Source organism: Chaetodon trifascialis, chromosome 5, assembly GCF_039877785.1.
Source record: "Chaetodon trifascialis isolate fChaTrf1 chromosome 5, fChaTrf1.hap1, whole genome shotgun sequence".
Classification (NCBI taxonomy): Eukaryota; Metazoa; Chordata; class Actinopteri; order Chaetodontiformes; family Chaetodontidae; genus Chaetodon; species Chaetodon trifascialis.
The window spans coordinates 21,589,580-21,602,444 of record NC_092060.1 but is presented as its reverse complement, the minus strand read 5'-3'; the positions used below and the strand labels follow the sequence as shown (position 1 = coordinate 21,602,444).

At 44.8% G+C, this 12,865-nt stretch overlaps 1 protein-coding gene across 6 annotated transcripts in view; it reads right to left on the bottom strand.

Annotated features, from left to right (window-relative positions):
• Positions 1-12,738, bottom strand: part of pcdh19 (protocadherin 19) — a 55,232-nt gene extending 42,494 nt beyond the window's left edge. The window contains exons 1-2 of one of the 6 annotated variants that reach the window (XM_070962291.1): positions 9,412-12,738; positions 6,566-6,911 (exon numbers count right to left, since the gene is read on the bottom strand). In XM_070962291.1, coding sequence (XP_070818392.1) covers positions 6,566-6,911; positions 9,412-11,558 — 2,493 coding nt within the window. In that variant the 5' untranslated portion in view covers positions 11,559-12,738. The remainder of the gene's footprint in view (positions 1-6,565; positions 6,912-9,411) is intronic. The other 5 variants (XM_070962293.1, XM_070962288.1, XM_070962292.1 and 2 more) reach the window with 5 other exon arrangements.
• Between the last annotated feature and the right edge of the window lie 127 nt (positions 12,739-12,865).

The window sequence follows — 12,865 nt, the reverse complement described above, 5'->3', positions numbered from 1 at the left end:
AACCTGTAAGCCCAATGCCATTATACCCCTTTTTGCATTTAGGTACGTGTCCAGTAAAATCTGTTAACATAAATTGTTGAACAACTAATGCCATTATGTGCCGTTCTCTGGTTCCCCGAAAAAATCCCCCTCCATTAGGTTTATAAGACAGTTAATTCTTTCCACATGATAGAGCTTTTAAAGTCATTTCAAATATATTTTCCTCTTCAGTGATGTCGTCTCGAACCATGTAAAATTATCTCAAAAGACGGATGAAGAGTTAAGTTGATTAGTACCAGATGGTTTTACTTTTTTATTTTGACGTAACTGTGTGCTTCTGCGTGTCTGCTGATGTATAGAACAGCTTTAAAACGTCTGCTGTAGCACATTCAGTTTGCTGACATTATCAAGATTGAACGTTTTGAGAACACTTGATGGTTTTGTCCTGGACTGACAAGATATCAAGGAAATAAAGTTGGTGCAAAACTCGAAACTTTATTCTCAAACCACCATCGTTTGTGAACACCACCTTCCACGTCTGCGAGCGCATTGAAATAAGGATAATATTTGTTTTTTTTTTCCAGGGGAAGAAAGCATCTTGTACTAACAATAGAAATATGACATTATTGCCTTCTGTAGCGGCTGATATGCTTTGTGCAATAAAATCTCCTCCTCATCCCAACACAACATTTTACAGAGAAAAATAACATGTTTCGTTCGGGCAGTAGCAATACAGGTTGAGTAAAATCATTGGCATTCTATAAATAGATCTCGCTCCCCTCCCCTGCTCCTTCCTGCCTCTCCTCGTTTTTCTAGGCCTTGCCGTTTTCTCTACCGTATTATTCCCTCTGTGCGCTCATCGCCAGTCACATGTGGTTAAGGACACATACGGTGACATGTGTACATCAGACGCCGTCACTCATGTGTTTTGACTCTTTAACTCTTTGGTGGGATGCTCTGATCCCGACGAGAGGGTGGCAACCCGGCAGGCCCGGATGCTTCTGACTGGCTGCCTGGGGTTGTTATGTCATTTCATCGTACCTCTGCAGCATCGAGAATGACATGCAGTGATGGGGTGTTGCGGGTTGGGGTCAAGGCTATAAAAACCCAACCAAGTGTAAAACTAGCAGTGGTTGTGCATGAAGTGAAAACCATCTTGTTGAGTAATGCCACAGAATCGCCCTACAGCTTCACCAGCTATGCGTGTTAAACGCGGTGGGAGGAGCCAGCTGCGGATTGTAATGAGAGGGCGCCGAGTACATCACTGTCACACTGCTAATTTATTTCTGACAGACGAGACTTTATTTCACCTTATAAACACTGACACTTGAAAAGCAGAGCATTTCTGAAGTCTCTGCCTTACAAATAACCTCTCTAAATAATTAACAGGTTCATCTGCCACTCAATCAGTGCGCATCTGAAGCTTTTGGAGATGAAAGGATTCCTCCTCAAATCCTTTGAAAGGAGGAGACTTTAAAGAATGCAACAGACACCTCCCACTCTTCAAACACATCAAAAATTAATAAAAAATACACTGACTTTTAAGATCAAGCAGTTATGTATCCCATCCTTTATTGCACGATATCTGTACCTCTGTTGTTGTTGTTGTTGTCTCTCTTCCACTGTGACTGACAAACTGTGCAGAGTCGAGCAGGTTCTGTGTCATCCCAGATTCTTTTTTTTTCTCTTATCAAAAAGGCCCTTTAGCGTCTTGTGCTTATAACGAATTTAGAATAATTACAGGGCTCAATCATGAAATTTAAAAAATGTAAACTTTTTTTTTAATCAAAAGCAAGTATCTTGTCTCTTGGGAGTAAATTGGGATTGGGTAGAGCTGGCATTGTGCCTGTGTGTTTGAAGGACAGAGCAATTTCAATGTTCTGTTTCTTTCGTTTTTGTGACTCTAATGTTCATTTAAATGCGTAGACCACAACTGAGGACATTTTCGAACTAGTTCTGCTGAACATGTCAGACTCATTCACTTCTTTTCTCTTCCAAATGGCAATGAAAACTGAACACAACGCTGACAGTCAGAGACTGCAAATCTAAAATCAGGCAATTAACTTCTACATTTTGAAAGAAGTTACAGTCAGCATCAACAACACGACAGCCGGGAAGAGACAAGAGACAGTTTTACTTTGACTCTGCGCTTCTCTGCTTCCCATGCTGTCCTCTCTCAATCACACCTTCAGCCAGAAGTTGACCTTCTCTGCTCTCTGTGAGTGTGTTCAAGTCGACAAACAAAAAGTCTGCAGATAAAATGAATTCCCACTCAAAACCTGCAAAGCTGCTGAGATGAGGGGAAAATATAAATGATTTCATCGACTGTAAAAGTGTCCACACTGACGAAAAACATCGAGGAACTGCAGCAAATATGTAAAATCTTCATTAACACGAGAGCTGTCCTGAAAAAACCAGAAACTACGCAGGAAATCTTATTAGCAACATTTATAGCCAAGCATATCTTTAACACCAGGAAATGATGGCGACATCAAAACAACGTTCAAAGAGCACTTTAAATGCAGAATCACAACAATGTTTGATTATCGAAAATGTTGGATTATGCCTCTCATTTCTCCTTCTCCGAGATTTCTGAGCCGGTCATAATGTTGTAAATGATAATGTCACGGCCCATATTTCAAATAAATGTGACACTCCATAAGAAATATTGTGTGTGCGTGTGTATTCATGAGTATGTGTGTGGGAGGAGATTGGCAGTTTCAACAGATGTGTAGTACGCGCTGACAGCATGACATCTACTTTGCATGCTCAATATGACACGTTTGAATGCTCCCATGCATATTGTCCCGATGTGAAGTGATAGCAAGGGATGTGCAGCCTCCCTGGAACCACTCCCTGTTGTCTCTCCTACATCAATATCGCAACGTCTTCCTCACTAACAGGGAGAAACAGCAAGACTGGCGCACTGACGTACCTTGTCAGTTGTTTTGTTTCAATTTTCATTTTCTCATTTAGGTTCCTTTGACTGACTGCGAGAACCGAACAAGCAAACACAAAATGCACATCCGTTTTGTCAGAATCTGAGGCTGACACGATGGCACTCGGCACAATGTAGCTTCACTGAGACCTATGCGACTATTATATCTTTAAGGAAACAGTGCAGAGAGCATCTGGAGGATGATTGCATTGATTATCAATTAACTAAACTTGCGAAGCACACTCTCCACCAAACCCTGAACAATTTACACCGTGTAGCAGTGCAACCCCCCCTTCTTTCTAACGAATTTATGACCTTTTTTTCGGATTCATTTGTCAGGTGTGTAAAAGAAAGAAATCTGCAATCTCTTACCCGAATAAGGCTAATCAATAAGGTAAGATAACTTATTTTCCCGCTCTGCTCATTATCTGGAATCACAGGTGTGAGAAGCCTTAGTACACATTACAAATTCAAAAACACATTCTAGCCAAAGGCCATTCCTTTACTGTATAATTGTCTCCCCCACCAAGTGATTCACTATAATTAAGCCATGGAAGACAGCTCTATTCTCCTGTGAGTGTTCATATTAGTGCTACCACAGGCAGGTCTAACAAACATCTCACAGCTGATGCTTTTCAAAACAATGGACAGCCATGATCAGGGAGGTATATACTGGTACACAGTCTCACAAGGGAGAATACAATATACACAAGGCAACTGCAGGTATGAGGCCTTTGGGGAGACCTGTCACTGTTATCTTGGCCGAGGCTGCTGTGTGTGTGTGTGTGTGTGTGTGTGTGTGTGTGTGTGTGTGTGTGTGTGTGTGTATCCAGCGTGCTCTGTCTGGAGCAGGAAAAGCTCGACTTCAGCTGCTCTGACACAAGCGGGATGTTCGCCGCCCCACATAAACTAACAATGGAGGAGAACTTTGCATCGATCAAAAGCAGAATTTACAAATAGACGCCGGCTCGTTTCCTCTCTACCTCCATTAGCAAGCCTAATCTGACCTCGTGTCCACACGCTGATGCCTGCGATAGTTTTAATCTACATGTCTGGAAAATAAACAAACACAGAGACATCACTGAGCCCTAGTGTAGAAACAAAACGCTCTTGCGCCCAGGATAAATGAATCATGGATAATTATGAGGTTGCCCTCAGGATGAAAACAATTTTTTGGGGACAAAGCAGCCTTAGTAATCACAACAGTGCAGCCACTCGTGTGTCCTAGCCAGTCAATGGGATATGGGTTGAGGACTTGTGGAGTCAAGTGGTTTCAAGCCCAAGCTTGCTCATTGTAACAAAGCAATTATCAGTCATTTCACCGCTGTTTGTTTGTGCTATAAATGGCATTGTAATTATACTGCAAACATTTTTTATTTAAGAGCAACATTTGTACGTACTGTAGAGCTTCTGTCTGTTGCAAATGTCACAATGGGGAGGAAAGACAACAATGACAACTGTCGCTGCGCAGGGGTTAGTCAGTCAGAGGGTGAGGCATGCTCTCTGTACCGCTATTTCTCGCTCACTTTCTCAGTCTCTTTCTCTCTCTCTCACACACACACACACACACACACACACACACACACACACACACACACACACACACACACACACACACACACACACACACACACACACACACATCCTCTTTTCTCAGTCCAGGGAAAATATGCAAAGACCGGGTCAAAGAGATGTTTGTCAACATCATGTGCAAGGCGGAGAGCAATGGAAGCTGCATGCTAAACAGGCCCAGCCTCGATCGAGCCAATCAACTGCCTCTAAGAAAAAGGGAAAACGTGGTCGGGGCTCAGACACCTGGCACTACACTCATTCGCCCTCGCTCGCTTCTTCCCTTCTTATCTCTCTATCTGCTCTCACACGGCTCTATAAAGACAACTCCAAGCTTTGCATATTGAATCATCAAAATCAATCTTCAACCCTATTTGTCTCCCTCTCCACTTTTTCATTAGCTGAAACAAATAAAGGCTCTGCTAATCCTGCGGCAAATGTGCTTTTATTGGATGGTTAAGCCAAAGAGACAGGATGCTGCTGAAGCTTTTGACAACGGTGGCTGATTTCTTTGTGCAGCCAGAGCCACATTTTTTTATTTTTTTTTTTGGCTGAGAAAAGGGTGGTGTTGACCTGCATAGCACTACCTACCAGCAAATACAATCACAGCATACGGGTCACTGCATGTACCTGCTGAATCCCCCACCTCTGCCTCCACCGACTGGATAACACCACAGGACAGCTCCCTACAACATTTCTCATTCTTTCCACCTGTGTTATTCCCACACATACGCACACACACTCAGTCAGAACCATCTCAGACAGGCCCAGTAAATCAGCATGCCTGTAAGTAGGTCTCATTGACCCCTCAGGATCCATCGGTGCCTGGATCTCTCTGGATCATCCAGTCAATACATCAATATCCATCTTGTGTTTCTTGTTTTAAGACCCCCACTCCCACCCCACACCCCACCTCCTTCTCACTGAATGTCAAACGGAGATTGGAGTCATCAATTACAAGAGTGTGTGTGTGTGTGTGTGTGTGTGTGTGTGTGTGTGTGTGTGTGTGTGTGTACGTGAAGCTGGAGCTTATTTGCTGCTGTCCATAGGAGTGAGCACACATTCTCATACAAACACACACACACACACATGCACACACTCTGATGCACATTTTGTCTGTCACACACACACAAACATAAATGCCCCTTTCTCCCGTGGGATCAAGGAGAAGTGGGTCATGGAGAGAAAGAGAGAGGCTGTCCACAGAATCCAATAGACCAGTTCATACATACTAAAATCTATAAACTAAAGATCAGCTGGTCGGCACACACTCTGTCAGCCTGAATAGTCTTTCAAGTCAGACCTTCAGTGCTCTGCTAGGGCCATGCATGGTATGTCAGGGTAATTCAATGGCTGGCTGTGCAGAGCGGCCATGCGGTAACACTGCAGCCAAATGGACAACACGCAGATAAAGCATTTAATCGATGATTATTCTTTCTGCTAGCACCTGAAATGACGTTTGGAGGGGCTGATTAGTCGGGTCAATACACCTGGCGGGTGCTCAGACTCCTGTTCTTTTTGTAATAGCTCAGCAGACACAAACAAAACAAAACAAAAAAAATAGAAAAGAAAGAAAACAAGTGGTGTAAGAGAGGCCAAATAATCCACTTTGTCAGGCCTCCAAATTCTGCTTGGCAAAGCGCTCTCAGTCACAGGTCAGCTTCAGTGTCTCAGCCCTTTGAAATGCCTTGAAGGATTCCACTCAGATCGACTGACATAACGTCACACATGCCATTTCAAATAGCTCAGCTTTCCATCAATAACAGACAGACATTTCACTGACACGAAAGTCTGTGGTGCGATGGAATGCTAAATATCACTAGTCCTTGAGATGAGTTGAAAAGTGGTGCATTGAATCTCTGTGTCTCATTCTTAAGATTCAGCACGATCAAAGAGACCCATCGATAATAATTAATGAAAAAGGCAGTCTAATCAAGCCGTTTCTTCTCTGCTTATGAAACCTCACGTTGTGAGTGATGGCAATCAATTTTAAAACCACACCTCCCCTTTTCTCTACCCCCAACACCCAAAGCAGCCCAGCCAAGGATTTAGGACAGAGCACAGCGAGTTGTATCTCACCTCTGGCAGCGGCATGCCGTTGATGATGAGGTCTGGCTGCTGGTGGCCCTGCCCAGTGAACGGGTGCTGATAGCCATGGTTGGGAGCTGCATTGCGCGAGTTCTGGTTCTCCACGTTGAGGAAGGTGCTCTCGGAGCGCCTGCAGCCCAGCGGCAGGCTCTGCTGGTGGTAGTCGAAGTAGTTGAGCGAGGAGGTGAGAGATGAGCAACTCACCACATTCATCTTGTCTGTCTCCTCGACGTCACGTGGCACCAGGCGGATGTCGTTCTTGCTCAGCTTCTTCTTCTTGCTCGACTTCTTCTGGTTGCCATATGAATACTCCGCCACCCTGCGCAAGTAGAAGAAACTGAACAGACTCAATAAAGCAGTGTCCTGCCTTCCCCTCCCTTGTCCACACGGTCAAAAAGCTCGCCCGCCATGCCAGCTAGGGCACTGTTCGACCATGGGCGCCAGACAAAGGCTCATTGCCCGTGTCCAGGGGTGGAACAGCACACTTAAGTGACTTCCCACTCCCGGCTTGCAATGGAGCCGTCATCCCGTGTTTCTTTTCATTTGCATGCTCAACAATTGACATGTCACAAACAGGCAAACAATACGCAAACATGCCAAAACCACAGAAGCAAAGCAGAAGAACACACTGGTACTGAGCAGCACTACCGGTATATGCAATCATATTCAAAGCACACAACGCACACTAATTCCATTTTTTCTTTCATTATCAAGCGAGCCCACTAGCAACACGGAGTGCAGGAGAACTGCAGATTCAAATTCATTTAGCTGCTCTCAGTGGCTGCGGCAAACTTGAACTGAGTATTTTGACTTTAATAAGAGCAAATGAGCAACACAGCCATGTTTTATCAAAGGATCCTCAGACTGGGGGAAATATCGATTCTTCGCACAGCTTTGCAGTTTTCCACAGGAGAACAGATGTTATGTACTCTATAGTGATGACTGCAAACTTCACTAGACATATTCCATACAATTTGGGATGGTTTTTTCCCCATTTGCATTACTTCAAACTCTGGAAGAGACCATTTTTAACCTTTATGGCAGGGAGCATATGTTTTTTTTCTGTTACAGCCCACAAAAAAACGACACTTCCACATGAAACTGCAATATCTGGAATGTCTCTGTCCCTGTCTTGTCCTGAATGTCTCTGCAATACCAGCCCCCACTGGCCTCTGTTCCTCACTAAAATGCAGCTCTAATCCTCTGTCGCTTTTAAAATCACACTGGTTTAGAAGCAGCACCGTAGTTTGTCTTTTTCATTTTTCTTTTAGATTGCATCTTGAAAACAGCACCCTCCCCCATTCTGCTCCCCCTTGATTCAGAGGAAAGAAAATGGGCGGCTGCAAGGGTAGAAAATACTCCATCTCGTTTTCATTTATCATTTTAACATGTTGTCTCTCTGCCCCGTGCCCAAATTGAAATCTGGGAGGGGAAATCTTCAGAGTCAGACAGACTGACAGAGGACAAGCAATAAATTGGAGATAACTGCTGCTCATATTCGAGGTGGCGACTGAGAAGCAGAGCACATCAGTGCTGATTAAAGCACCCAGCAGGGAGAGTGGCTCACACTAAGAGAGTAAAGTACTGAGAGCAGTTTGGAATTTGGAATTTGTTGTTGTCGAACACGTTTCTTCTCTGAGCCAAACGTAACTGACGCTGCAAATGTGATACCGCAGAAAGCACTTGAGATCAGGATGTCAACTCACTGGCATCCTTCTACATCAAATCAGGCTTGAATGAAAACACCTTTTTTTTTTAGTATTCCCATGATGAAAAGAGATGTGGGTCCTTCCTGTTAACACCGTAAAGGTCACTATTGAAACTGGAGTAGCCATGCTTTCACTTGCAGCTGTGTGAAGAGTCTGAAAATGTTAAAGGCACTTACATGTGGTGGTTACTTTTCCATCTTTAGAAATCAGATGAGATTAAAGAAAAAAAAAACACTATTCCTAAACTATACTGAGAAAACAAGCAAATCCATATATGGGGAGTTTTAGAATATTTTTTCATGACAACATGCTTGAAAATGGCCTGTTAACTTCAAATTAACAGAATTATGTTTGGAGCAAATATGATTATAGCTTCAGGTTAAATTCTCAAATCCAATCTATATGTAAATTTGTGGTGGTAATGTGGTACAGAGAAATCAAAGCCAGAGCTGATGATCAGATTGATGAACAAAACAGAATGTTCAATAGACAAAGTCCAGAAAATATTAATCTGCTCCTTTCCAGGAAACTGGGTTAGTTAGACCATGATGTGACTTAGAAGACTTTTATTTCATCCAAACTATATAATTTTTCTCATTTCAGTTCAATTTCGTTGCTGCTGTTCCAGCTAGGCTCCTCCTTGGTGCAGAAAAAAGCGGAGGTAAATCTGACTGATCCTGGAGGACTGTCCATAATCACACTAGATTAAAGCTGATAACAGCCAATCAGCCATGGTGGACGTTAAATAATAAATGTCTGGGACTGCTATTGAACTAGTGGGACGTTAATTGTCCGGCAACATACCCGCAAATTGAACATGACAGTTGAACCGTCATATTTATGAGCCAATTGGTTACAATGGACGGATTAAATCAATCAATCACGTTTCCTTAACGCGGAACAGTGAGCCTCAGCAGAATGTGTCCTCAGCTTCAGCTGTGGGGGAGAAAAAAAATCTGCAGTCCTCACATTCGGGGCCTCTACATGCTGCATGACAAAAGCAATGCACTGACAACTCGCAGTTTCAGGCACGATCGCGGACACACGCACGGGCGCACGCGCTCGCTCTCAGATGCACGCACATGCACGCAAACACACACACACACACACACGAGATTTAGTCAGTACCTGCAGTTGTACGTCCGGATCTCCTTGTTATCCCTCTTGCACTTGACCGCCACAAAAATCATGGTGACAAACAGGATGGCTGCGATAGAGCCCAGAGCGATGATGAAGATGAGGGACAGGTTGACAGGTCCGATAGGCTCCTGCGCGTTCAGGTCTGGTGAGAGGTAGACCACGATGTAGGCCGAGGCCGACAGGGAGGGCTTGCCGTGATCCCTCGCCACCACTGTGATCTCGTAGGTGGATTTGGCGTTTTCTCCAAACATCCTGGTGGAGCGCACCTCGCCGTTCACCTGGTCGATTTCAAAGAAAGCCCTGTCCCCCTCTGAGATGGTGTAGGTCAGCCGCCCGTTCTCCCCCTCGTCGTAGTCGTCTGCTTTAACTTGGGTCACCATATAACCCACACCAGCGTTTCTGGGGATGGAAACCTCCGCCGTGCCATTAACCAGGGGAGGGTTTGTCATAACAGGTGTGTTGTCATTGACGTCCAGGACAACAATGCGCACCGTGGCGTTACTGGATAAAGACGGGTTACCATTGTCTCTGGCCAAAACTTTAAAATCAAAAGTCCTGGTGTATTCGTGGTCGAATGATCTCATGGAGTAAATGCGGCCTGACGGGTTTATGCTGACATATGTGTTTACATCCATGTGCTTGATCTCACCGGGGACTATGGAGTAGGAAACTGTGCCGTTCATGCCCAGGTCCGGGTCTTCCGCTGATACTGCGAGCAGACATGAACCAGGGAGGTTGTTTTCCATCACCATCTCTTGATAGTGTGGTTTGAGGAAGTGGGGAGGGTTGTCATTTTCATCTGTGACTTTGACTACCAAAGATTTTGTGGCGCGTAAAGGCGGGATGCCACTGTCCTCCGCTTGGATAGTCAGGTTGTATGTGTCCTTTTGCTCTCTGTCCAGCCTGCCATCAACAAGTATAGTGGAGAAACTCTCATATTCTTGCAGTCTGAACGGAACGTTGCCCTGCAGCCTGCACTGCACTTTGCCGTTTGCCCCAGAATCCTTATCTGACACCCTCACGAGCGCAATGACATATCCACGCTGCGCGTTCTCACTAACTTCCACCATCTCTGTGTTCAGGGAGAGTAAACTAATGACAGGTGGGTTGTCGTTCGTGTCCATCACATTCACGGTGACTTTGCAGTGAGCTGGGATAGAGTTGGGACCTAAATCTTTGGCCTGGACGTCGATCTCGTATATTTGCGTTGTTTCATAATCCAAAACACCGTTAACAGTGATGATCCCGGTTCGGGGGTCAATTTTGAACGCATCCCTCGTTTTCTCGGTGACGTAACTGTGAAACGAGTACACTACCTCCCCATTAGTGCCCTCGTCAGGATCCGTTGCATTCAAGTCTATGACTAATGTATTGATGGGGGAATTCTCCATCACGTTAACTGTATACACTGTCTCGTCAAAAACAGGGTTGTTGTCATTAGAATCAATTACCTTGATATTTAACTGGACCGCGCCTATCTTAGGAGGGTCGCCTCCGTCTTCGGCACTGATTTCATATGTATAGTGGGACTGGGTCTCCCTGTCTAACGATTTTTGCACGACAAGCTCAGCAATTTTAGACCCATCCCCTCTGGTCTTTATCTCTAGTCCGAAAAGCTCATTTGGGGTGATGGAATATGATTGCACTCCAAAGATCCCCGAGTCCGGATCGCTTGCCCCCTCTAGGGGAAACCTGGTACCAGGGGAGGCATTCTCCGAAATTTCAATGTCAATGTGGCTCGTAGGGAATCTGGGTGCGTTATCGTTTAAATCCTCAATCTCAACTTTGATGACACAGATCTCCATGGAGTTTGACATCACTTCTAGGGAAATAATGCACTTTGGGTTCTGCCGACAAACTACATCCCGATCTATTTTCATTTGGGTTGTAAGGATTCCGGCTGGACTGAGTTCCACCCACCGTGGTTCTGAATTGGAAATAACCCTTAAGTACGGGGGCTGCGGTGCAATCTGAAATCCTTGCTTTAGTGCGTCCTTTGTCACATTTCCAATCACTGACCCGGGCTTCATCTCCTCGTTTATTCCATACTTCAGGTTGATAACAGCTTCAGCCCCGACCCAAAATAAGAGGGACGCAGCAATTAATTGTATTAATCCCATCTCCTTGGTTTGCATTGTACCTGTTGAGTTTTTCTCTGCCTAATAAAGACCTTGATTATTACGCACAGGAATGCACGTCAGAGAAAACAGGAAAAAGGCTCCGAATGAAACATCTCATTAAAGTGTCCGGAAAAGTGTTTAGATGACGAGTAGCTCGTGTGCATGTAAATTATATCATGGTGTGAAAGCTAGAATTGTGACAAGTGCCTTAGCCTATTTTACTCTTCTCAGGCAGGGCACATCCTCCGGTCTACTGCAGCGGACGAAGCATTGGGGACGACAGATTTGGGAAAACATGCTGAATCTTCTCACAACAGTGATTTAGCCGTGTAAATCCGTGCAGCTCTCATCAAGCGGCAAACTGGTCTTATACATGACTCATATGATGAACTGTCCATTTTCAAGTGGGCTGAAAAGAGAAGAAATGCTCGAACTGCATATACGCAAAAATGAGAATTCCTGTGAGCCACAAAAGTCCAGAAAAATGTTTATATCTGCTGTGCGGATGAAGTAATGGGCTTCAAAAGTCCGTGTCAGATTCTCCGCCTTGGTGCCAGCAAATATTTAAGTCGCATTTTGGATACAGATCTTGCTCTGTGTGATATATTACAAGCAGTGACAAAATTTCCTCTTCGGACGGCAGCTATAGGCTTTCAAACTGCACATCTGATGAAAAAGGCTAAAAGGCTTTGCAGTCACAAAATTATTCAACAGCTTTAGTCCGGATAGCTTTGCCTAAAGAACAAGGGTGCAATTGCAGGAATGTCTCATCACATCACTGAAGTCCCGATTACCTTTTTATTTCCAGCAGATTTAGTCTTTCATCCCCTCCGCAAGTCTTGAAGCTTTTACTTACTAATTAATTTCCTCGTATCTCACTTGGAAAAACGCTGCACATATCCCGATAATTAGTCCATGCAACACACTCACGCACAGAAAAAGAATCCGATGAAAATGTAGCCAAAAGCCAGTGAGGAGAAAACGATGCAAGAGCCCACTGCATGTACAAAAACGCATTTCATGTGGGGCTGCAGCAAAGTAGAAGCACGGCAGCCTATATCCAGCCTGGCTGAGGCAGAAAAAAGAAATCACCACTCGTTGCCAGTAGGCTGTCTAGTTGACTCCAACAAGCGCTCCTCTCGCTTCACTGGTGCACACTGGCGGACGCGCAGCTCCGAGCCGAGCGCTCAGTCTCAGGACCCGCAATCCCCTCAGCCAATCAGGGGTTACACAGGAGGGCTGGAGCTGCTGGTGGGTGGGGCAAAGTACAGCAATGAAACACGGCCAACTACCTGTTCTCCTGCAGATGGACGACTCAACGG